The sequence below is a fragment of the Mustela nivalis genome (genome assembly GCF_964662115.1).
Source record: "Mustela nivalis genome assembly, chromosome: 1".
NCBI lineage: Eukaryota > Metazoa > Chordata > Mammalia > Carnivora > Mustelidae > Mustela > Mustela nivalis.
In genome coordinates, this window is record NC_139020.1 from 158895207 (window position 1) to 158920849 (window position 25643).

Consider the following 25643-nt stretch of genomic DNA (forward strand, 5'->3'; position numbering starts at 1 on the left):
CGGCAGCAGGCGAGGCTGGTCCCCACCGCCCCCTGGCTGGAGGTCAAAGCCGCGCTGAGGTTCCCGGACTCGCGCGCCAAGGCAGGGAGGGGCGGGGGATCCTGGGAGGCGTGGGCGGGGCCTCTTCCTCTGGCCCGCCCCCCGGGCACGCAGATGAGGCTGACGTCATGACGCAGTGTTTCCTGAGTCGCCTCCCGGGCTCCGGAGGGTCACGTGAGCCGGTTTTCGCGCGAAAACTGGTTGTTGCTGGAGTGCCGGCGGGGAGCGTGGTACTGCTGCGATGGCGGTGAGCGCGCGGGGTTTCCCCGGCGGGCTGCGGGCCTGCGGTGCGGGACTGAGGCGCAGGCGGGGGTGGGGGCCGGCGGCTGGTCCTGGCGAGTCGGCATGTCCGCGGGAGCCGGGGGCGTGGGCGGGCCGGGCGCGCGCCGGGACCCGGGGCCAGGGGCTGCGCGCTTCTAGTCCTCAGGCCCTCACCCTACTCCGCCCGGTCCGGATCGGACCTCCAGATGGGGTTGGGTCCCTGGGCTCTGGTTTGAAGCGGATTTCTCTCCCATACTGCTCCCTTGCGGACCCCCAAACCGCTCGAATCCCGGGGGATTCGGGGAATGCCTCCTCTTCCCTGCCCTCCAAGCTGGGAGCCCCGAATTCCGTAACCCGCGCTCAGTGGCCGACTTGGCTACTATCATTTACTCACTCCGCAAATGTTTGTGGGGCTCCCTCCCTGTGTTTGGCGCTGGGTTTAATACAAGATGGATAAGGCCCCGCATCTTCGGCCACGTATTATTGTAGTGGTTTTTTGTCCCTTTGTTTTATTTATTGTTTTTCCCCTCCACCAGCCTGTACATTCCAGATTTCTTGTGCTTTGGTCACTGTCGTGTTTTGTCTCCTTTTGCAGTGGCTTGCATATTGTGGGTGGGAAGGCATGCTTACAGGAGAGAAAGGCTGGAGGAGTAGAGGGATAGGTACACAGATAAATAAGGTATTCTTAGTGACTTGTCATGGAGAAAACACTGGGAAATGTCAGTGCCTGGAGTTTTTGAGTAAGTGATACTTGAGCTGGTTCCTGTATGTCGAGAAGCCATTGGCTCAGAGAGCTTACAGGAGGGGGTTCCAGGCAGAGGGAACCTGAGATGCAAAGTCCTGAGGCTGGAGGGCTTTGGAGTGTCAGGGGACAGAGTCACAGGTGGAGAGGGCTGCCTTAAAGGATGTTAAGTCAGCCCTCACCTTCTCGGTCCTCTCCTGCAGGAATCATCAGAGTCCTTCACGGTGGCCTCCAGCCCAGCCCAGCGGCTTCGAAGTGATCCTCTCACCTCTAGTCCCGGGCGAAGTTCCCGTCGCACAGATGCCCTGACCTCCAGCCCTGGCCGTGATCTTCCCCCCTTTGAGGATGAGTCTGAGGGACTTCTAGGTACAGAGGGACCCCTGGATGAAGAGGAAGAAGATGGAGAGGAGCTTATCGGAGATGGCATGGAGAGGTATTTGCATGCAAGGCCGAGCATTCAGATAGTTTTGCTGAGCACCCATGGTGTGTCCAGTGACCTTGCTTTGGGTACTGGGGAGGCAGAGGAATCCGTATCCTTGCCTATGAGTGCACCTTGATGCAGGACCTAGGGGGAGGCAAACAGGTCCAAGGAACCATAACATAGGCCTGAGTAACTTGCAGTATAATACATAGTCCTGGGTAAACCTTGGCTCTGTAAGATGTACCCCTCAGGGGACGCAAGGAGTCTCTCCTGTGGTGGACCACATCAGGGATGCTGAGATTGACTTGGAAGAACAGGAAGCAAGCAGCTGAGTGTTACTGTGCAGTTGCAACTTAAAAGCAATGTTGGGGGTGGAGGCTGGTGAATCAAGATTTCAGTGCATTTCAGCAAACATTTATTATGCCTAATCTGTACCAGGCCCTGGGTTAGATTGTTTCACACTTATTAATAAAAATACAAACACTTAGGGGCGCCTGGGTGGCTCAGTGGGTTAAAGCCTTTGCCTTCGGCTCAGGACATGATCCCAGGGTCCTGGGATTGAACCCCGCATAGGGCTCTCTGCTAAGTGGGGAGCCTGCTTCCTCCCCTCTCTCTGCCTGCCTCTCTCACTACTTGTGGTCTCTCTGTCCTGTCAAATAAATAAATAAAATCTTTAAAAAAAAATACAGGGGTGCCTGGGTGGCTCAGTGGGTTAAGCCGCTGCCTTTGGCTCAGGTCATGATCCCAGGGTCCTGGGATCGAGTCCCACATTGGGCTCTCTGCTCGGCAGGGAGCCTGCTTCTTTCTCTCTCTCTTTCAGCCTGCCTCTCTGCCTACTTGTGATCCCTGTCTGTCAAATAAATACATAAAATCTTTTTAAAAAACAAACAAACAAATAAATAAATAAATAAAATACAAACACGTATTAAAGGTTTTGAGACTTGGTGGTAAGGTCATGGAGTAGGCTATGCAAGGGAGCAAGGTTAGAGTTCTGCTGCTCTGCCCCATATTTACAACCAGGATTTGGTAGATATACTACTGGTAGAATTGTTTGAATCCCCACAGCCTTATGAAGACACTCTTTTGGGGCCTTCTTTGACTCTGACTCTGGGGTTCCAAACGTGGGGTGTAGGAGAATACCGTACAGGCTTTCCCACGGTCCAAGGCGGGTTGGTGGTTGTGAAGCGATGGTGATCTCTGTGAGCCACTGGAGAGACTTGCAAGGGCTCCTTGGGCCTTTCGGGTCTTTGCATTAAATATCATCACCCAGGTGATTGTGGATGTGCCATATACCCCACACTCTGGAAGGAATCGGGAGCCTTTGGACAAATCAGCTCCAAAGTGTTAGACGAACATACGTTTTTAATTCTCTTCAGCATACTCTAGGGATGAGATCATTGGCTCGTATTTTAACTCTGTAGTTCACATTCTGAGGAACTCCTAGACTGTTTTCTGAAAGAGAGCCACCATTTTATGTTCCCACAAGTGGTGTATGAGGCTGCAAATTCCTCCAGTTCTTGCTGACACCTGTTATTTTTTGGGTTTTGGTGATAGCTATCCTAGTAGGTGTGATGTGATGTCTCATGGGGGTTTTGGTTTCCATTTCCCTGGTGGTAAATGACGTGGAACATCTTTTTATGTGTTTATTGGCCATTTGTGTATCTTTGGAGAACTGTCTGTTAAGATCTTTCGGCCATTTTATGATTGGATTGCTTGATTTTTTTTTTTTATTATTATCGAGTTGTAAGAGGTTTTAAAATTTTATTCTGGGTACAGTTCCTTTACCAGATACATGATTTGCAAATATTTTCTTTTCACTTTTTTTTTTAATGGTGTCTTTTGAGGCACAGAAGTTTTTTTAAATTTTGATAAAACCTAATTTATTAATTTTTTTTAAGATTTTATTTATTTGACACAGCAAAAGAGGGAACACAAGCAGGGGGATTGGGACAGGGAGAAGCAGGCTTTCCGCGGAACAGGGAACCCGATGGAGGGCTCGATCCCAGAACCCTGGGATCATGACCCAAGCCGAAGGCAGACACTTAACCAACTGAGCCACCCAGGTGCCCCATTTATTAATTTTTTTATGGACTGATTAGAATTTCACTGGGGATGGAGGACATCTCATGTGACTCAAAATTTTCTTAAAGAGTCAGGCAGATACCTTTTAACTGAGAGCATTTAAGAATTCAGAAATGGGTCAGCCCACACATTTACCTGGCTCCTGTAGGATCTGTTTCTGGCATCAACAATATGGAATTACTTATTCTGAATTTATTTAAAAAAAAAAATAGCCTGTCCCCCCAGTCACCATTTACCCTGAAAAATTGGAGAATTCCAGAGGATCATCTTGGGGAGGTAGTGTGGTATTAGGGAACGAGCCTGCAGGTTGTGGTTGGACCACATTTTGACACCGAGCTCTGCTGAGTGGCTCTTGGCAAAAGCCCTATCATCCTCATTTTTCCTCATCTTTCAGATAGAGTAATGATGTCTCCTTCCCAGAGTTGTCCTTGCTCTCAGTGGGTTCTTTGTCCAGACAGCATTCCCCTTCACATACCTGCCCAGGGACATCGTGGAAAACGAGGCCACGAGGCCTTGGAGAGGTGTTGGAGTAGCTGAGAGGGTTAATTGAGTGGCCGGGCGTTTCTGAGAGGCTGGTTTGGCTGATGTTAATAGAAAACCTTCCCAGTACTTCAAGGGGTTTGAGGCAGCATTGTCTTGAGGGTGGGTGGTACAGGGAGAATTTGTTGGGAAGTTGGGGTCAGCTGTCTGAAGGGCCTTTCTGCCTGAAGGTTTTGTGGTTCCTCAAATTCCTATTTCTGACTGGATGCTCAAAGCTGTCTGGAGGTCCCTCTTCCCGTTTTTATGGTGGTAAACACACATAACACAGAATTTACCATCTTAACCATCTTCACGTGTCCAGTTTGAGGGCGTTGAGTTCACTCTTGTTGTGAAACCATCTCCAGCACTTTCTTATGTCCCCAAGCTGAATCTTGCAGTGTTTGTCCTTTGTGTGGCTTAGTTCACTGAATCCATTGTCCTCAAGATTCGCCCACAGTCAGACTTTCTTCCTTTTGAAGACTGAGTGATACTACATTGTATGCACAGAGCACACTTTGTCTCTGTTGGAGATCCTTTTGGAGCCTTTTGTATTTCTAGCTTGGAGACTCTTATGGCCTGGGCAGGCTGGGGTTCCCGAGTCTTCTGGAGCAGGCCCAGTTCCTGGGGCGGCTTTTGTTTTGTTTTTTATACTAACGGTCTGTTTGGGGGCTCCCTCAGGGACTATCGCGCCATCCCGGAACTGGATGTCTACGAGGCTGAGGGCCTGGCCCTGGACGACGAGGATGTGGAGGAGCTGACAGCCAGTCAGAGGGAGGCGGCAGAGCGGGCCATGCGGCAGCGTGACCGAGAGGCCGGCCGGGGCCTGGGCCGCATGCGCCGCGGGCTTCTGTATGGTAGGCTCCAATGTCTGTACCTCCAAGCTTCCAGAGCCTTGGGGCCCTGGAAAGGGAGTTCTGGGGAAGGCAGATGGAAGGTGGTGGGAAAATTTCACTGGAGGGTATCCGTTTGGCCCCCAGACAGCGATGAGGAGGATGAGGAGCGCCCCTCCCGGAAACGACGCCATGTAGAGAGGGCCACAGAGGATGGCGAGGAGGATGAAGACATGATCGAGAGCATAGAGAACCTGGAGGACCTCAAAGGCCACTCTGTGCGTGAGTGGGTGAGCATGGCAGGCCCACGCCTGGAGATCCACCACCGCTTTAAGAACTTCCTACGCACCCATGTGGATGGCCATGGCCACAACGTCTTCAAGGAGCGCATCAGCGACATGTGTAAAGGTGCAGCTCCTGTGTGTCCCCGCTGCCTCTCCACTCGCTGCCGTCCACCTTGCCGATTCTTCCCTGGGGTGGGGTCATTCCCTTGGGCCTTCAACTGCACGTTGACTCGAGATGTGAAGTGCAGGGAATACTGGGCCCCTTGCCCATGGCTGGACAGGAAGTGGCACCTGCAGCCCGAGATGTCCGTCCTCGGGCAAAACACAAAAAGCACTGCATGTCTGTGCTAGGGACGGTGCTATCCAGGAACGACATCCGGACCACAGAAGCATTGTTTGACATACTTAAAATGTGGCAGGTTTAATGTCAAAGTCTGGATTACTACTTCAGGTAGAAAATAGCACATTTCTGTGGGACAGGAATTACATTTAAAAAGAGGCTTGTGAATCTTTCTGCTATTGTCCATGTCGCTCCTTTTTGTCTCGTATCTGATGTGGTTTATTCATGGGTTTCCTCCTCGGCTCTTTTAGGCATTTTGAGTTTGCGGCCCTTCTGTGAGAGGCACCCCGCATGTATCGTTTCACGTAGTGTGACTTCCTACATTGTGCGGTGTTGCATTTTACAGATTGGGAAGTTGAGGCATAGGATGTGTCACTTACTGCCAGAGCCACACAGCTAAAGCAGGGCAGGCTTCAAAGTTGGGGCTGGGGCTTTCAGCTCCAGGTCAAGGATTGGAGGGGGCAGGTAGGCCTGCCTCGTTGCACAGGGAGAGGGATGTCACCTGCCATGTCCCCTGCCAAGCTCTGTGCTCAGTCTCTCTTCCCTCCTGCAGAGAACCGCGAGAGCCTGGTGGTGAACTACGAGGACCTGGCGGCCCGGGAGCATGTCCTGGCGTACTTCCTGCCAGAGGCGCCTGCAGAGCTGCTGCAGATCTTTGACGAGGCTGCACTGGAAGTCGTGCTGGCCATGTACCCAAAGTACGACCGTATCGCCAGCCACATCCACGTGCGCATCTCCCACCTGCCTCTAGTAGAGGAACTGCGCTCGTTGAGGTGAGCCGGGGGCTGGGCAGGAGCTGAGGCCCCGGGGCCAAGGAGCCCCCACTCACCACCGGGCCCTCTGGCTTGGACCAGCTGTGGTGCTGTGGATCTGGTGGTCTCCCAAGTTTTCCTGGACCCATCTCACATCAGACGCTGATCTCTGGAGGCCACAGGTCAGGCTTTGGCCTCCAGTCCTCTGAAGGGCCCTCCTGTCTCCACAGGCAACTGCACCTGAACCAACTGATCCGCACCAGTGGTGTGGTGACCAGCTGCACGGGCGTCCTGCCCCAGCTCAGCATGGTCAAGTACAACTGCAACAAGTGTAACTTCGTGCTAGGGCCCTTCTGTCAGTCCCAGAACCAGGAGGTGAAGCCGGGCTCCTGCCCTGAGTGCCAATCAGCCGGACCTTTCGAAGTCAACATGGAGGAGGTAAGAGGCCGCGCCCGCCAGTGGCTGCCCTTCCTGTCTACCCTGGTCCCGCCCCGTGGCTAAGGCAGGTGCATGAGCTCAGCAGCCAGGGGAAACAAGGTGGGCTTCTGTGCTGGCCACACCCTCAGGTGAACCAGAGCTCCCTGGCCAGCCTGCTTAGTTTGGCCTATGGGCTGTTTTTCAAGAATTCGGGCCAATATTTTTTTTTAATTTGTTTTTTTGTTTTGTTTTGTTTTAACATTTTACTTGTTTGACAGAGAGAGAGGAACCACAAGTAGGCAGAGAGGAGGTGGGGTTGGAGGGAAGCAGGCTCCCTGTTGAGCAGAGAGCCTGATGTGGGGCTCAATTCCAGGACCCTGAGATCATACCTAAGCTGAAGGCAGAGGCTTAAGCCACTGAGCCACTCAGGTGCCCCACGAGCCAATATTTTAAAACGAGGCCATTTTGCTTAAAATGTCGAAGTTAATGGTTTTTATTAAAAAAAAAAAAAAAAGGCAGGGAAGCTCTGGCAAAACTGGGCTCACTTCTCATTCAGCTAGATCCTTAGTAAGGCACCTGCTTTCCCATCCCTCACTCCCATGGGGCTTTCCCTTGGCATTTCTGGTACCTGCCTCTCAGTGGGGGGCTCTAGGTCATAGCTAAGACATTGCTGCACTGGATTCAGGAGGCCCTGCTTAAAGCTGCTGGGCCATTTGCCTTTGTGTTTAAATGATTTCTTCTGTAGAGTTGGGGTCATCGCAGTACCTGCGGGGGGTTGGGGGTTGCCCAGACCCCTTTATTGCCTTGCGGCCGTGAATGCTGGCTGCCACGCTCCCAGCACTCTGCACTTCTGAAAAGTGCCCTAGCTGGGACCTTCTTACCAGAAAGCTCCTGAGAATTCCTGCTTGTGGCAGCCCACAGCCGAAAACAGACCTGCTCAAAAGCTCAGGTGCACCTTGCCCTGAGGAGGATGAGCCGACTCCTTGCCCAGAGTCTTCCCCTGCCTGCTTTGCGCATCCTCAAGAATCCACTTGCCCTGGAAGCTCCTTGAGAAAGCTCTGACACAGGAGCAGGGTTTCAGGCTCTGCTTCTACATGAGGAATACCTACAGCTCAAGTTTCTGGAGTACTTGCAAGGCCCCTAGTGGGTGGGTGATGTATAGTTCAGTTTTCCTCATACCTTTTGAGGCAAGTGGCATTATTGACCCTGAAGTCAACCAGCTAGAAAGAGGCCCAAAAGATTAGAGCTCTGGCATTTGGATCCAGAGCATCTGCTTTTAACTGCTGCATTATGTGGTCTCTTCTCTAGACTATAAATAAAATAAGGGACATTAATTAAATTGCACGGCACGACATTGCCATGTAATGTTTGGCCACAGAGGCCACACTTGGTGGAGCTCACTGTCTTGTTGGGCATTGATTTGAGTGCTTTTGATGTATGGCATGACTTTTTTTTTTTTTTTTTTTTTTTTTTTTTAAGATTTTATTTACTTGAGAGAAAGCATGCATGAGTGGAGGTCGGGGGTGCAAACTGTCTGCCACGCATGGAGCCCCATGTGGGGCTCACGCCCAGGACCCTAAGATCGTGGCCTGAACCAAAGGCAGATGCTTAACTAAGCCCCCCAGGCTTCTCTGTATGACGTGATTTAATCTTCACTGTGAGATTGCTCTTAGAGCGTTAGCATTCTCATTCTGCAAAGAAGATATAGAGTGGGGACATCGCTTCCCCAGCATCACACAGCTGAAGCCACGGAGCTAGGGTTTGAACTCAGGCAGTGTGGCTTTGGCATCCATATGCACTAGCGCTCGGCTACAAGCAGGTGCGTGACTGTCTAGCAGTAAGGATGCACCCACAATGGTAGAGGCGAGAATGGGGACTGTCCATGTGTCAGTCACAGCAGTCTCATCCTCTGCTGGCTTCAGCTCTCCGTTTTCTGGTTCATTGATGGAGATCGGAATTCTGTCCGTTGTCCTTACTCATGGGGCCATGACCAGGGTCAGGTGACGTAGCAAATCCGGGCTTAGAAGAGTGCAAAGTCAACCATACAGAGACAGGTTCCTGTGACCTTCTGTTTGTCCCACGCAGACCATCTATCAGAACTACCAGCGCATCCGAATTCAGGAGAGTCCTGGCAAAGTGGCGGCCGGCCGGCTGCCTCGTTCCAAGGATGCCATCCTCCTTGCCGATCTGGTGGACAGCTGCAAGCCAGGAGATGAGATAGTAAGTGGCCCAGGAGCAGGCCTGGAGGGAGACGAGTTGCTTAGGACATCAGCATGAGCATCTGTGGTGCAGAAAGGGTTGCTGGCCGCGGGAGGAGTAGGCTGAGTTCAGTTCTTCGGTCACTGGGAGGAGAAGAGCCTTGCCTCTTGGGTCGGAATGTAGGGAGGAGTAGTTTTGCTTTGGTCTGGGTTACTCATCTCGTCTGGCAGGAAGGAGTTGAGAAATCAGATGATGGTGGTAGCGGGGAAGAGGACCTTGCCCCTGAGCCTAACCCTGGACTGGCCCTCTGGGTTGTCTCCCTCTCTCAGGAGCTGACTGGCATCTACCACAATAACTACGATGGCTCCCTCAACACGGCCAATGGCTTCCCCGTCTTTGCCACTGTCATCTTGGCCAACCATGTAGCCAAGAAGGACAACAAGGTCGCCGTGGGGGAACTGACAGATGAAGACGTGAAGATGATCACTAGCCTCTCCAAGGACCAGCAGATCGGGGAGAAGGCAGGTGGAAGTCCGGGCAGGGTTGTCATGCTCCCAGAGGAGGCCCCAGAACATGGTGCTGATTCCTGGGTCCTAGGATCTGGGCTCTGTCCATTCTTTCCCTTCCTGGCATCAGCTCGGTAACCGTGCCTTGACCAGGGGGTGCCTGTGCTTTGGGGGAGGAGCTGGAGTGCTGGATTCGTTCCCGACCCCTCAATGGGATGGGGCTGTGATGAGTGGGGCTGTGATGAGTGGGGCTGTGATGAGTGGGTTGGGTCGAGCCCAGGCTCAGAGCTGAAACGGACAGAGCATTAGGAATAATTCGTCTCGTGAGCGTGTCCCTTGGTGTCAGACTCCTACCGACACTGGTTTCTCCAGGAGGAACTCTACCCCAAGGGGGTTTTAGGCTTTTGGGTTTTTGTAATAGTAGATGTTTTTGCCAAAGGTTGGAGAGCTAGGGATTAAAGAGCCAGAGCCTCAGTTCAGGTGACTCGGCAGGGGCTCTGTCTGACTTGATGATCATTCCCTTGAGGGAGGGGCCACATCTGGTGCACTCACCTTTGTCACCTCCACCTGGGCCACTGAGATTTGGGGTTTCAGCAGGAGAACTAGGGGCTTCCCCAGCCTTGGGATGACAAGAACTTCATTGTGCCAGCGTACTCAGTCCTTGAATACCTCATAGGGTGTTCTAGCATCGTGGTGGAAGTCAGACACAGTCCTTCCCTTCCTGGGGCTTATAGTGAATTAGGATCCCCAATAGTAAAGTCTTTTCATGGGATCAGTAACATGGGAAGACAGCCACAGCCCGTGATTGTTTGCTTCCTGTTCTTCCCAGAGGAAAATTAGTACTAACACAATGCACATGATTTTGGACCCCTCACCGGTATTTGAGCCAGTTTCTCCAGGGCTGGTGATCCGGGCCTCGCTGCCTATGACCTGATGTGTGTCAGTTGTGTGCACGTGCGCCAGAGCTGCTAAAGGAGCAGTGTGTTTCTAGAACATTCTGCTAGTGCTCTCTTTACCTCTGCTTCAGTTCTCAGCCACTGCTCTCCCACTCTGTTGAGGAGACAGGAACGGTGGCAGATAGAGTGTGGGAGGTGGGGTGTGCTTGACTTAAGGCTTTGGACAGGGCAGGCCCTATGTGTGCCTTGGGCCCCGGACTTCAGAACTGCCCCCAGCGGCCCTAACATAGAAGGCTCTGCCACACTTCTGATAGCTGCTATTTTGTCTGCCTCCTTGTCCATGAAGCTGACTGTGCCAGGCAGGCATGTCCCGGTGTCATGGTAGTGACTGTTCCAAGTTCAGTTACACTTGGACACTTATACCATGATCCCATCAGGGTTGGAGATGGTGACTTCTAAACAGAGATCCTGGGGCACCTGGGTGGCTCAGTGGGTTAATCGTCTGCCTTTGGCTCAGGTCATGATCTCTGGGTCCTGGGATCAAGCCCTGCACTGGGCTTTCTGCTCAGCAGGGAGCCTGCTTCTCCCTCTTTCTCTCTCTGCCTCTCTGCCTACTTGTGATCTCTCACTCTCTGTCAAATAAATAAAATAAATCCTTTAGAAGGATCTAGAGGGGATCCTTCTAGAGAGGATGAGATCTCTGTGGGACACTTTTCTAAGCCTCATCAAGGAAGGAAGGCTGTGTGATACCAGGGAGGGTTGATCTGTCCTGACCCCTTTAGACCACTCTCAGGGTGGGTATTTTCACTAAGAACTTGGACAAAGACAGGAACCATACTCGGTAGTTTTGGGGACAAACTGAGAGGAGGAGAGTGTTGTCACGAGGGGGCTCATTTGAACTATTTAAGCCACAGGTTTGCAATTTGGTGGCCTGTGGGCCATCTACGGCTTGCTGATGGGTTGGTGGGTGGTTCTGTGTTTCCTTTTCTTTTGGTTTGCTTTTATTTTTGAAGTAATTATCGTCCTCTAGGCATCGAGATGCCACAAAAAAATCTGGAAGCCCTGGTTTGTGACCATCCAAGCATCTGCCATTGCTAGGTCTTTGTTTCTGTCTAGTGATGACTGATGGGAGAGCTGAGGGCAGCTGCCCTTGCCGATAGAACATGCTCCCTGCCATCTGTCCTCGCCACCCCCTGCTCCCTCCTCTGCAGCCTGATGAACTCAGCTTGCCTTCCTGTCCATTTGGTTTTTGTGGGCCCTGGCCACTGACAGGTAGAAATCATAAAGGGGTAAGTGCCCTCCCTGCCTAGCACTTAGATTTTAAAGGATAATCAGTCTGGAGCCAGACTCCTTGGGTTTAGCTTTTGGCTTGATCCTCAGTTTGATCAGGTGAGGTGTAGGTACTCTCCGGATGAGCTGAGGGTAGGCGGTACCCCTGGGTAGAGCTGTCACAAGGGTTACATGGACATATGTGCACGAATGCTGCGCTAAGCGGCTAGTTATTGCACGTCAGTACAAAGTCTAAACTACTGGTACAAACACTGGATGGGCGTGCCGGCCAGGACAGTGGATGTTAAAAACTTTAAGGACTATAGGAGGATTAAAAATAACTTTGGGGCACAGTAGACATTTCCTGTGCATTGTCTGGTCCCAGTGGCTATGCAGGTGGGAACCTGGCCTCCCTTTGTGGCAGGCTATTCTGAGCTGGGGGATAAGGCAGTGCGTGCTGAGAATTAAAGAGCATGGGCTCCAGATTCAGAGGAATATGGGGTCATGTCCTGCCTCTCTCATTTAGGAACAGACAGAGTGACAAAAGCCTTGGTTTATTTCCTCCTTTTTGATGTGGGGGAACCCGGATCATTATGGGGGTTAAGTGGAATACTTCATGGCAGGTGTGTCATTTCTTGGTAGGTCTGGGCTTGAGTTTACCTTTTTTTTTTTTAAAGATTTTGTTTATTTGAGATGGAGAGAGCACGTGGGGGAACAGAGGCAGAGGGAGAAGCAGACTCCCCACTGAGCAGGGAGCCCGACGTGGGGCCTGATCCCAGGACCCTGGTATCACAAGCCAAAGGCAGATGCTTAACCGACTGAACCACGCAGGAACCCCTGACTTTTTCCTTCTTCCTAGGGGGTACCTTCGCCTGTTACTCTCTCGAACCACCTGGTCGGCAACAGGCAGTATGAGCTTTAGCATGGTGGCCTCCTTGTCCTCCAGACTCTAAGGATGCCTGTCTGGATGCAGTGGGTGATTTACAGGAAGGGAGCTGAGCTTGGGCAGCTGGTGCATGACAGGCAGGAAGGGAGCCTGCTGCTCTTGGTCCTGGAGAGAGACATTACCTCACCCTTGCAGGGGTGCCTGCTGTAGGAACAGCTTTGAGAATCGGTCTGGGTAAGGAGAGGTCAGGGACAGGCACCCTTGCACGCCCACAAGACATACAGGAGAATGAGACATCCATGGTGGCTTGTCTCTCCCGACATTCCCAGCACAGGTAGGGGTACAGTGGAAGAGGCCTGCATACTGAGCCCAGAGTATCTACTTGACACCGTGTAGGTAATTTCTAGGTAGTAACCATGGTAACGGTCCTATAATGGAGGTGTCTTGGGTGCCCATTTTATTGATGAATAAACTGAGGCCCAGCTAAGTAAGCCGCCATGTAGCATAACTGCTGATGACAGAACTGGGATCTCCACCCAGGCAGTCTGGTCTGACTTCACTCTGGTGACTACTCTCTGCTCCCTCTCCCTGTTACTGCAGCTCAGGAAGGATGTGTGTGTATGTGTGTGTGTTGGGGGCGGCGGGGTGGGGGGGCTTGAGTGTGTGAGTTCTGTGACCACCTAAGCATGAGTCCTGGTCTGAACATCAAAACTTTATTACAGACACTCGCAGACATACGCATGGAGTGGTTACAGTGAACCCCACGTGTCCTACCCCTGGCTCCACCTTTGGCTGGAGTCGGACCACCCCTGTGTCCTATCTACTCGTGCCCAGTCCCCTCAACAACTGTAGACAGTTGCCCATGTGGCATCTGACCTGCAACTGTGGATCTCTAATGGGCTCTCCCTGTTGCACCGAACCACAGCACTGCAGCCACACTTTAAAAATGTTCGCGGTTCCGTGGTAGCAAGTATTTCGTTGGTGGCCACGTTTCCCTGATTATCCTACTTCTTTCTTTCTTTAAAAGTCTCTTGGTGTCCGTGTCCAAGGAAGGCCCACATATTGGGACCAACCGATCTGCCTCTTCAGTTTGTCTTCAGGTCCCCTCTCCCTCTCCTCTTTTTGTGGAAGAACATAGGTCGTTTGTCCCGTTGAGATTTTCGGTGTGGATGGTGCTGATGAGGTCTTTGTCGAACATGTCCCTGGGCTTCCTGTTTTTCTGTGAATTGTCACCGTGATGCACACACTTAATCAGTCTCCAGGCTGATTTCTTTTTAGGTGGGCTCCGTGGCGAGATGGGCCAGTGGTCTGTGTTCCCACATGTCACCTCACATCTCCTTGTTTCCTTGTGATTTTAGCCGCTGCTGATGATCCTTGGCCAAACCCACTCACATTTATTAGGGCTTGTGAAATGACAGTCTTCTAACTCCAAATCCTCCTTCATTTATTTTTTGAAATGCTTCTACATAGAGAAACTTAGCTTTATTAACTACTGGACTATGCTCAGATAGAGGTCCTATAGTAAAAGGAGGATCGTGCTTGATCCTTTCCCTTCACTGACCAATTTTCAAAATCACGAATGGTTCTCCTGAGGTGACCACTGAGTGTCATCACAGATGAGCAGACTTAAATGTCATCAAAGCTTTGGCGTTACGGTGACCATCCAGGTGATGCCTGGCTAGTTGCCAAGCGTGAAGCCCATCACACCTATTGGTGTGACCCTGGGTCTCTGATACTTTCTTCTTTGTTTTATATAAGACACTGTGGGTTCTTTTTGCCCATTTCCTGCCCCAGACCTGGGATTGGCCATTTCTCCTAATAGCCCCGTGGGGAGTAGAATTTTCTTTCCGTGGGAAATAGTGTTTTGGGAGGCCAGCCTCTATGGGCATCAGGCCCCCATCTCCAGGAATCAATTAATGCAATCCTACCTCCCCTTGGGCTAGGTTTTGTAGGGAACGTTAGGGCCAAGAAAAGAACCAGCCAAAGTGTCCAAGTGGAAACTGACTTCCACCCCTGACTTATTATATAAAGTAACAGCAGCAGGCATGCCTGGCTCAGTACCAGTGGTACTGGCAGATTCTCTTTCCAGAAGGACCTGCTGGTCACTCTCCCCCCTGGTAGCAGCGCCCAGTGGCTGTCCGCAGGATAAACTGCTGAGCCCTGACTCCAGCTCTAAGGACTGGATGTCTCCCACCTACCTTTATGCTTCCAGGGAGCCCCGAGGAAGCAGTTCTTCCCTCTGCCTGCTGGGCAGGTGGGACAACCAGATCCAATACAGTGTGGGGGTGGGTGGGCACCCTCTTGATTTTCAGCACTGACTTTCCTGCTTCCAGGCTCCCTTTCCCCCGAGGCCTGCTGCATTACAAGCCACCTCGGCGTGACCTGTAAGGGGGAAAGGAGGTGCACGCAGTGCTTCTGTGGAGCCCCTCCGTGCAGGTGGCAGAAAGGTTGAGAACAGTAAAAGCGTGCAGGTGGAGATGGAAGCTGCTTCCTACTGGCAGGACATTTCTATGTCTTCGCTGGTTCTGTCTTTAAAAACCACACAGATTTTGAGATTCTCTTTTTTCCTCTTCCCTGCCCTGTCTTTTTCTCTCAGGCACAAGTAGATGTCTCCGTAACTTACCAGTTGAAATGACGACTTCCCAATGGGCCCATTGCCTGAATGTTCTATATTTATCATGTTTGGCTACCACAGCATAGCCATGAGCCAGGTGCTTGTGTAAACCTCTCACTTGGGGCCCACCCAGTCCTCTGAATTGGCTTGTGATACCTGTCTCCCATCTGAGGAGACCGAGGCTCAGGCAGTCACAGAGCCCAGGGGAGGGGTCTTGCTGCATCTGTGTTGTCAAAGCCACCATTGCACTGTTTCGTGGGCCTGGGCCTTCTTTCTGCTACCTTAGGGTAGTCCTTTCTTATGTATGACCAAAAAGGGGGTCCACCTGAGGTTCTGTCAGGCTGTGAAGTTCTGTGATTCTCAGGAAGAGCCAACTCATTGCCTGGCCCAAGGTCAGAGGGCAGAGTTTAGTGCTGGGGCCTGGTGGGACTTTGGCAGCTGTGGTGTGTGCACTCTGGGGCTGGAGACATCCCTGTTCGCTAAGATTGGAGCAGGTGGGGGAGCATACCATGTGTGTGTGTGTTGACGGGGGGGTTGGCCCAGACTCAGAGCAGAGGCACCTCTTCTCACTGGCTCTTCCTCCCTTGCAGATTTTTGCCAGTATTGCTCCTTCCATCTATGGGCACGAAGACATCAAGAGAGGCCTGGCGCTGGCTCTGTTTGGAGGGGAGCCCAAAAATCCAGGTGAGCGGCATTGGGCACCACCCTCCCCTTCTTGCAGGAATCAGACAAGACAGGACACTGGGTGCCTGGGGAGAAAGTACAAGTTAGCAGATGGCCAGACCACATGTGGTTCAGTTGTTGTAGGGAGAGCGTAGCCCATGGCTGTGGCACCTTGGGCTGTTTTAGCTATAAAAATAATATGTTAATATGCAGAGGTAATTACACCCTCTTCTTAAATTGTCAGAAGCCACAGAAAGGTGGAGGTCCCCACTGACCACCATTTCTAGTCCAGTCCCCTCCTGGCAGGTCACTCGTGGACCTTTGTGTGGCCATTCACAAAGACTTACACATGTACTTACACAATGACACAGTTCCGTGGTGTGCATACGTTTCTGCTTATAAGCACAGTGTTTCCTGTGCCTGCGTTAAGTGACTGTGGAAAGTGCGCAGCTTACCTCTCCCTGCCCATGAGCTTGTGTGGGGCGTCCTTTCTGCATTGGCGTGTACTGAGCAGATTCATTCTCCTAAGCAACCGTATCAAGGTCCCCATAGCACAATGTACATAGCTATTCGTCTCGCTGGAGATCAGTCTTTACTAGGGGCATCTTTATGCTTGCTGCCCTGTGCCCCCATCACTCTGGGTTTGGTTCTCGGCAGTGGGATTGCTCATCCTAGGGCCTTGTATCCCTTTCTAGAAGAGTATGTTTTGCCCTCAGCATAAGCAGCCTGAGAAATTAGGGATAACCCGGCTATGTCTTGCACCCCACCCTCCCTTTCATCCCCACTTCCGGCCTTGCCTTCTCCAGGGGGTAAGCACAAGGTGCGAGGTGACATCAATGTGCTCTTGTGTGGAGATCCCGGCACAGCCAAGTCTCAGTTCCTGAAATACATCGAGAAAGTTTCTAGCCGAGCCATCTTCACCACTGGGCAGGGGGCTTCGGCTGTGGGCCTCACGGCGTATGTCCAGCGGCACCCCGTCAGCAGAGAATGGACGTTGGAGGCAGGAGCCCTGGTTTTGGCTGACAGAGGAGTGTGTCTCATCGATGAATTCGACAAGGTGGGTCCTTAGGCTATAGGATTCGGGACGTGTTGGCTTAGTCCTCAGTAGGGGAAACAGGTATAGTGGGATAGCCGTTGGGGCCAAGCATCATGCATTTGAACCTCCTGTAGATGAATGACCAGGACAGAACCAGCATTCACGAGGCCATGGAGCAGCAGAGCATCTCCATTTCCAAGGCCGGCATCGTCACTTCCCTCCAGGCTCGCTGCACCATCATCGCTGCGGCCAACCCCATAGGTACGCCAGGCACGACAGCCGTGGGGGTAGGGGTGTGCCACAGAGAGGCCTCTCCTCAGGGAATAGAAGCTCACAGTGTCCCTTGGCCAGTCCTGACATCTGAGGAAGGAACTGAACACCAGAAAACCTTTCTCTCTCCCATGGTTCTTGCTAGGGGCGCACAGAAGCAAGACTTGGGGTCTTTTGTTGCACCATGTTCTCAGAACCACTTGAACATTTTCTTCAGAAGACAAGAGAAAAATCCAGTGCGTTGTCTCAGTTGGTTGTTGATCCCAGCCAGCATGTGTGGACAGAGAGACTGGTACCTTGCCCACCTTATTCTTGGTTTTTCCTGCTGGGAGTTGATTGGACTTTTAGTCTCAAGGCTGTTTCAGGCCAGTGCTCCAGGAAAGTTGTTTTCCATGTCTTGTCGAGAATACCTGGCAGATAGCAGGCACTAAGCCTTCCTTTCCCAAAGTCATCTTCCTCTCCTGTCGCTGAAGCAGCGTGAGATTGGCGAGAACTTTGTGCTCAGAAGAAGAGCAGGTCGAGGGAGCGTGCACTCTGATGGACAGGTGCCTTTGTGTTGCAGGAGGCCGCTATGACCCCTCGCTTACCTTCTCAGAAAACGTGGACCTCACAGAGCCTATCATTTCCCGCTTCGACGTACTGTGTGTGGTGAGGGACACGGTGGACCCAGTCCAGGTACACCACCCCATGTCCTGGGCCTCATGCAGTGAGTTCCAGGAACCTTAAGTAAGGTGTGAGGGCCTGGGTCGTGTCAGGCGCGGAGATAGGGATGCTGCTCAGATGGTGGCGTTTGACCGAAAGTCAGCCTTGGTTTCTCTTTCCCTCACTGGCCCGTGTCCGCTGCCCTCTGGCATCGCCCACTGTCTGCCACTGGGCCCTGCTGGCCCAACCGTGGGCTCCCACCTGCCTCTCACTGCATCCCTGCTGCAGCTGAGTCCTTGGCTTCTCTTGCTCTGACCCAGAGTACTGCGGTTGGGATGTTGCCTTCCACTCCTATGCCCGTTTAAGTTCTCCAGTTGGAGGCCAGCCTGTCTTCTGAAACACAGAAGGTGAATTAATGCCTTTTTTCCACTTGCTGGCAGCTTCCATTGTAACCAGCAGAGAATGCCCTGGGCCCCAAGAGGCCTCCTGGGCCTGTCTCTCCTCCTTGTTCCCTTCATTTCACCCACCCTGGCCACAGCTGCTGGGCCTCGGCTTGTCATCATACTCTTATCTCTTCCCGGAAATTCCTCCTAGATTGCTGACTGGCTGAGGCACTCTGGCAGCCTCGGCTGGAGGGGTCTCCTCGGGCCCTCCCTCCTGGGCACATTCCTCTCTGTGGCTATTGGGAAAACTGCGCCTGTCCCCTCTGCTCTCCCTGAGAGGCAAGCTTGAGCTTTGTCATGTGCAGCGGTGACCTCCCCCCGCACCCTGTGCTGCCTGGCACGTAGTAGACATCAGATGGTGCTGTTGCGAGAATGTTCTCCTCTGGCACCTGCAGCTTCCACTCCTTCCAGCGAGCCGGCTTTCTCCATGCCGGGTCACAAGACTCACCCTGCAACGTGCCCTCATCTGTCTTGTCTTAGGATGAGATGCTGGCCCGCTTTGTGGTTGGCAGCCATGTCAGACACCACCCCAGCAACAAGGAGGAGGGGCTGGGTGGCAGTGGCACCCAGGAGCCCGCCATGCCCAACACATACGGTGTGGAGCCCCTGCCACAGGAGGTCCTGAAAAAGTACATCATCTATGCCAAGGAGAGGGTCCACCCGAAGCTCAACCAGATGGACCAGGACAAGGTGGCCAAGATGTACAGTGACTTGAGGAAAGAGTCCATGGTGAGGACCCAAGGCTCTGCCGGGCCTAGGGGAGTGGGGCAGGGCGCGCACAGGGGGGAACTCAGCAGAAGCTTCTTTAGCTGTGCGGTCCATTCATCGAAGAATCACTAGAGCTAGAATGCCTGTCCAAAATGATAACATGGATACCTTGACCACTTTGTTTCAGATGGAATGTAGATGTACGTGCATTTGTCTGTCTGGGTATGGGGCCAAGGTCTCCGGAGTGTTGGCCACTGGTTAGGTTCTGTGCTAACTTTGTGAATCTCACCACCTAAACAGGTGGTCTGAAGAAGTATGCATTCTTTTTTTGTTGTTTTTTTGGTTTTGTTTTAAGATTTTATTTATTTATTTGACAGAGCTCACAAGTAGGCAGAGAGGCAGGGAAGCAGGCTCCTCACTGAGCAGAGAGCCCGATGTAGGGCTCGATCCCAGGACCCTGAGATCATGACCTGAGCTGAAGGCAGAGGCTCAACAAACTGAGCCACCCAGGTGCCCCGCTTATGCGTTCTTTTGTCGTGGAGTGAAATTTAATAATAGCAGCTAGCATGCCACTGGAATGCAGAACCCTTTTTTTTTTTTCTTTAAAGATTTATTTGTTTATTTCAGAGAGAGAGAGAGCTTGGGTGAGCGAGGGGAGGGGCAGAGGGAGAGAGTGAATCCCTGTACAGACTCCCTGACATGGGGCTCGATCTCATGACCCTGAGATCATGACCTGAGCTGAAATCAGGAGTGGGCCACTTACCCGACTGAGCCACCCAGGTGCCCTTGGATTGCAGAATTCTTGTGGATTGGTAGGTCTCACCTACCTAACCAAGAGAGCAGCTTCTTTGTTTTTTTTAATTCATTTGTTCGATTTTTTTTTTTTTTAACCTTTCAACTTCATGAGGTCCTTGGAGAGCATTTGGCTTACTTTTTTTACAAACAGCTTTTTTTCTGCACACGTCGCACAGTATGTGCAGCACTCACATGAGATAGAAACAAGCACAACTGGGCGCCTGGGTGGCTCAGTGGGTTAAGCCGCTGCCTTCGGCTCAGGTCATGATCTCAGGGTCCTGGGATCGAGTCCCACATCGGGCTCTCTGCTCAGCAGGGAGCCTGCTTCCTCTCTCTCTCTGCCTGCCTCTCTGCCTACTTGTGATCTCTCTCTGTCAAATAAATAAATAAAATATTTAAAAAAAAAAAAAGAAAAGAAAAGAAACAAGCACAACTGGTCACAGGCCTCTCGGACTCTGGGATGCACACAGTGAGCGGTGGGAGGGAAGGTGCAGGTGGGATGGCGCCAGGCCCCGAGCGTGTGGCCTATGTAGGAGCCGCTGGTAGCGCTACTTCTGTTTTCCTTGCCTCTGTCTCCGGCCTGAGGAGCCCTGACACCGTCCTTCCCCCAGGCCACAGGCAGCATCCCCATCACTGTGCGGCACATTGAGTCCATGATCCGCATGGCAGAAGCCCACGCACGCATCCACCTGCGGGACTACGTGATTGAGGATGACGTCAGCATGGCCATCCGCGTGATGCTGGAGAGCTTCATCGACACGCAGAAGTTCAGCGTCATGCGCAGCATGCGGAAGGTGGGTGGGAGCCTTGGCGAGGGACTGGGGGCATGGCAGCCAAGGTGGGCATCTTGAGGCTCTGGATCTGGTCTCTGCTGTCCTACCTGGCTGCTCGGGCCAGTCGCGGGGTGAGCCGTGGTGGGGACTGGTCATCCTCTGGTAGCCTGGAGGGTCCTCGTGAGAAAGAGCGTCGCTTGACTTCGGCTGTCCTCTGCAGACTTTTGCCCGCTACCTTTCATTCCGGCGTGATAACAACGAGCTGCTGCTCTTCATACTGAAGCAGTTAGTGGCAGAACAGGTGACATACCAGCGCAACCGCTTCGGGGCCCAGCAGGACACTATCGAAGTGCCTGAGAAGGACTTGGTGGACAAGGTAGGGACACAGCTGGGAGGGAGGGCTGCTTCCTGGGGAGCTAGCTGTCTGGCATCCCTGGGGGTGGGAAGTCCTTGCTGCATGGTAAAGCAGGCAGGCCTCGGATGGGAGCGATTCCTTAAATGTTCGCGATGTGCCAAGCCCCGTTCTGTGTAGTTATACCTGACCGTGGTGAGCCCTGTTACTGCCATCCCGTCTCACAGAGGAGATAGACACACGGCAACTGAGGACAGAGCTTGTCCACGTTTACAGGCAGTGGCAGAGCTAAGATTTCAAGCCTCGTGTCTGCCACCAGACCCCGACTCAGTTTACCCCCACCAGGGATGGCCTTCAGACATGCACCAGCGTCATAGGCTTTGCTGCGGACCGGCTAGAGCTCATTTTCATGGCTCTCTTGATGTTTTCTCTTTTTAGGCTCGTCAGATCAACATCCACAACCTGTCTGCTTTTTATGACAGTGAACTCTTCAGGATGAACAGGTTCAGCCATGACCTGAAACGGAAAGTGATCCTTCAGCAGTTCTGAGGCTTGGGGCCATCCACAGCAGCTCGCTGAGATCCTGGTGGGGCCGACTTCACCCGCTCTCAGGCATACAACAGCTGACCACTAAGGGACCCCAGAGGGTGTATGGAGCCCCAGAGGGTGTATGGAGCCCTGCGGCTGAACCACTCAGCTCCCACCACCGCTTCCTGGGCTCAGGCAGGGCTGGGAATGAGGCCCTTTGTTTCTATGGCTCCACTCCCTGCCCTTCATGCTGTCCTATGTGGGCACACTCTTCCAGTGTCCCTCTGTCATGTTCTTGGCAGCCCACCGCCTATGGAAGCTTGGTCTCCGCTTTGTCCCTTAGACCAGAGTCCCTTGTATTTTGGGTTCCGCAGTCCATTTTAGATGACCGAGCATATGAGGGTATTCCGAGAACTTGTTGCCCTCTTGGTGTGAGTTCTGGTCCTGGATGTTTCTATGCTTTGGCCAAAGAGCAAGTTCAAGGTATTTGTAGTGTGTTCCTGAACTCTGTCCCACAGGTTTCTCTGGGCTTCTGTGAGTAGAGAAAATGTAGGCAGAAGAGCATACAACGTGTGACATGGCCCCTTCCCCAGCCCCCAGCTTCCACCCTGGGGCCAGGGATTGCTTGGGTTGGGAGGTAGGAATGAGGCTTGTCCCTGATACCAGTTGTGCCTAGCCAGGACTGGTGGTCACCATTGCTGTGCTCGTTGGTTTTCTTTTACTAGCTAGTCCCCATTCTCTCATTGTACATTCAATTTTGTTTCTGTAGTTTTTATTTTTAATAAAATAAAGTCTAAACAGTGGTGGCTGTTAGTCTGAATTGTGTCTTCGTGTTATCACGCGGGCTTTCCTGCACTCTCCTTGAAGACCTTTCCCATTTTTTGTTTTTGGTGTTTGTTGGAGGTAGATTTGGCTGTAAGAGCTGTCTTATTTGTGGATGTGCAAAAAGCCAAAATGGTGTTGCTTTTCCTAGGGAATTCAGTTGGCAGTTGCTGCCTCTGTGAATCCACAAGAACCAGAGAACAGACTTGTACACCTGAAGGGACTGGAGGAAATCTGGCCCTGCTTCCAAAGGGAGCCCTATTGTTCATCTCGACAGCATCGCCATCTGGCCTCTACCTGGAAACACCCAGCTCCGATCAGCTGCCCTCAGGAGGGGTGGACACCTACCATTCTTAGTGTTTCTTACCTGAGGTGTAGCAGAAATGTCTCCTTACAGCTTCACTCTGGTTCAAATGATCCTTTCTGGAGACTTTCAGGATGAGTCCTTCCTGTGAAAGTCCTGCAGATATTCAATGAACCTCTTGTTTGATTTCCTTATTCCGTTCCTTGCACATCTCCTGGTGAGTCTGATAAGGGGAAGGCCCTGAGGGATGTGGGGTGATCTCAAAGGAAGCAGTCAAGAATTGGGGAACTGAATTGGGGAGGGATGGGATGAGGAAGTGTCCCCTGTAAATGTGAGATCTTTGGGAGGAAGAATGGGAAGGAGCCAGTCCCCAGGAAAAAGCAGTTGGTGTGGCTGAAGCTTGAGGGGTGGCAGGGAAGGGCTGGGGCAGGAGCTGGGCCTTGGAGGGCTTACAGCCTGAAAGAAAAGAGTCTCTATGCAGAGAACACATCTGTCACCAGATGTGTGGGTTCTCTATACCACCTCAATTCACTTCACAGTCCGACATTAGGTGTCCTACAGTTTTTTCCTTTAAAGATTATTTGAGAGAAAGAGAGTGCATGAGCAGAGGGGGAGGGACAGAGGGAGAAGGAGAGGCAAACTCCCCACCGACCAGGGAGCCCCAGACGGACATGGGGCTGGATCCCAGGACCCCTGAGATCATGACCTGAGCCAAAGGCAGACACTGAACCAACTGAGCCACCAAGGCGTCCCTGGGTGTCCTACGATATAAGGCAGCTCGGACACGATCTGGGATCAGCATGCAGACCCCTGAGGGTAAGGGCTCAGTCCTGTAGCACTGCACCCACTTCAGTCACTGGTTGCATGTAGTGGGGCCCCAGGTTTCCCACACTTAGGTTCAACTTGCCTGCAAATCACAGATTCCCACGACCTGCCCCCAGGTTTGATAATTTGCTTTAACAGCTCCCAGAGCCCAGGACAGCAATTAGCTTATTAGGACCGATGTAATTACTACATATTGAGGGATACAAATGATCAGTCAGAGGGAGAGAGACATGGGGTGGGGTGGGATCCCAAAGAGTTCTGCATGCAGGAGCTTCTGTCCCTGTGGAGTTTAGGGAGGTGACACCCTCCTGGCACATGGCTGTGTTCTTGTTTGCCAAGCCAGAAGATCCTCAAACCCCTTTAGTTAGGGGTTTTTCTGGAGGCTTCATTCCCTAGGCATGATGATTAAATCATTGGCCATTTGTAATTAGCTCAGCCTCTAGTCCTCCCCTCCCCAGAGGCCAGGGACTGGGGATGAAGGTTCCAACCCTTCCATCCTAGGGTTGGTTCCCAAGGCATCCTTGGGGCTTTCCGAAAGTCACCTCTTTAAGCTCTTGTGTAATTGAAAGGGTTTGTTAGGAGTAAGTAACAACGTTCTTTCCACCTTTATTACTTGGAGCTTTAGGAGCTAAGATAAAACTGAGATATTAGAACGAAAGATGCTCCTATCCTCCTATCACTTAGTAAATTATAAAGACGTCAGGAGTCGGGGGTGAACACAAAATATGTATACTATACATTGTTCTGTTCTTTAGGAACCAAGATGAGAGATCTGATTGTTTTTTTCATTGAGATATAATTGATGCATAAGATTCTATTGGTTTCAGACGTACAACGTGATTGGATCTCTGTACATGCTGCAGAGTGATCACGGGGAGTCTAGTTAACATCTGTCACCCCACATAGCTACAGATGCTTTTCCTGTGATGGGGAATTTTAAGGACTCTTTTACTCCAAGCAACATTTAAATCCACCATCCAGCACTGTGAGCTATGGTCACAACTTTACAGGACAGTATCACATGGGCCTAATTAGGGCTTGACTCTGAGACTCTGACTGCTGGAGCCAGCCCTTGAGGGGTGATAAGCCGGGGAGTAAAAGGGTTCCATGTATTTTACAGGGGCTCCTCCTGGGCCCTGTCGACTGCAGGGAGAAAGGAGGAAGAGGTCAGCGGAAGGCTCTGGAGCCACCTGCCAATGTCAGTGGTCTGAACTAGGGGGTGGAAGAAGGTGGATGCCGTTTAGCTGGATTTTGCAATTTCAGCAAGATTTATTGATGGATAAGAAGAGGGAGTGGGAGAAAAGAAGAAACGGTAGATAATGATGACCAGGTTTCCTCACTCGATAAACAGATTAAGGTTTAGTGGGTAGCTTCGCTGTGGGTGTGTTGGCTAGAAATGCCTTGTAGACGTCAAGTAGCATTGTGAACTTTGCAGGCAGATTTGAGTCTGGACTGCTGATAGAGTTTCGGGCATGAGCTATAATCATCTGACAGCCATCACAGTGGGACTGGGTATAATCACCCAGCAGAGCACGATGAGAAATGAGCACCGAAGGAGACTTGAGGGCCCATTATCTGAACCAGTGAAGGACACTTAGGAGTAGGCAGAAGGCGGGAGGAAAATGATGTGTTTACGGAAGCCAGAAGAAAGTAATTCAGGAAGGTTGAGGTCACTTGGGGCCAACATAGCTGTACGTTCAGGTGAAATGACAAGCCTGTCCACCGTACCAAGTTTCATTGCATCTAAGATGCCATCTATTATAAAAATCACCATTATTTTATGTGCTGCTAAGACAAAAATGCTAACATTTAGAATGATTAGATGCCATCAACCATAACACATCCCAGCTTAGAAATGCTGGGGAATTGTTTCAAATAGGCATCTTAAGTGGAAATGAGGTATTTATGGTAACATGGAGGCTGGCAGTGACCTTGAGCGGTTTTAATGCACTGTTCATAGAATAAGGGGGGATTAAGTGGTAAAGCAATAGAAGTTGCATAATAAGAAAAGTCTTGGGAAGTTTGGCTCTGAAGGGGGAGCAGGGAAATGGGCAATTGGCAAGATGTATAGGGTCAAAAGAGTTCATGTATTTTAGAACTGGATAATCAAAGTTTGTATTCACACAATAAAAGAGTTTACTAATGGATTAGTCTGAAACATGACTGTGAGTGAAAAAACAAGATGCCAAAGGATATGATCCCAAATATGTAAAATTGAAAAGTATACTGATATTATGTACTGTTAATGGGTGTGCATGTGTTAAAGATAATGCAAAACAGGAGTTCCTGGGTGGCTGTCCGTTAAGTGTCTGACTCTTGATTTCGGCTCAGGTCACTATCTCAGGGTCATGAGATCAAGACCCACACTGGGCTCTATGCTCAGCATGGACTCTGTTTCAGATTCCCTCCTTCTGCCCTACCACTT

The 25643-nt window shown here is 51.6% G+C and overlaps 1 protein-coding gene across 1 annotated transcript; it reads left to right on the forward strand.

The window, feature by feature from the left end:
- Positions 1–177: 177 nt before the first annotated feature.
- On the forward strand, positions 178–22070 carry MCM2 (minichromosome maintenance complex component 2). The gene is made up of 16 exons (XM_082691706.1): positions 178–286; positions 1246–1475; positions 4743–4918; positions 5042–5302; positions 6072–6291; positions 6501–6708; positions 8773–8907; positions 9216–9407; positions 15648–15741; positions 16527–16777; positions 16891–17017; positions 17589–17701; positions 18592–18840; positions 20226–20408; positions 20608–20763; positions 21178–22070. Exons 1-16 carry the CDS (start codon positions 281–283, stop codon positions 21286–21288), a joined length of 2712 nt encoding a protein of 903 aa, XP_082547832.1. The 5' UTR covers positions 178–280; the 3' UTR covers positions 21289–22070.
- Positions 22071–25643: the final 3573 nt, after the last annotated feature.

Coding starts and splice junctions, on each gene's coding strand:
- MCM2 (XM_082691706.1), top strand. Junction 1,476..4,742: donor ATCGGAGATGGCATGGAGAG/GTATTTGCATGC, acceptor GGGCTCCCTCAG/GGACTATCGCGCCATCCCGG. Junction 17,018..17,588: donor CGCTGCGGCCAACCCCATAG/GTACGCCAGGCA, acceptor TTTGTGTTGCAG/GAGGCCGCTATGACCCCTCG.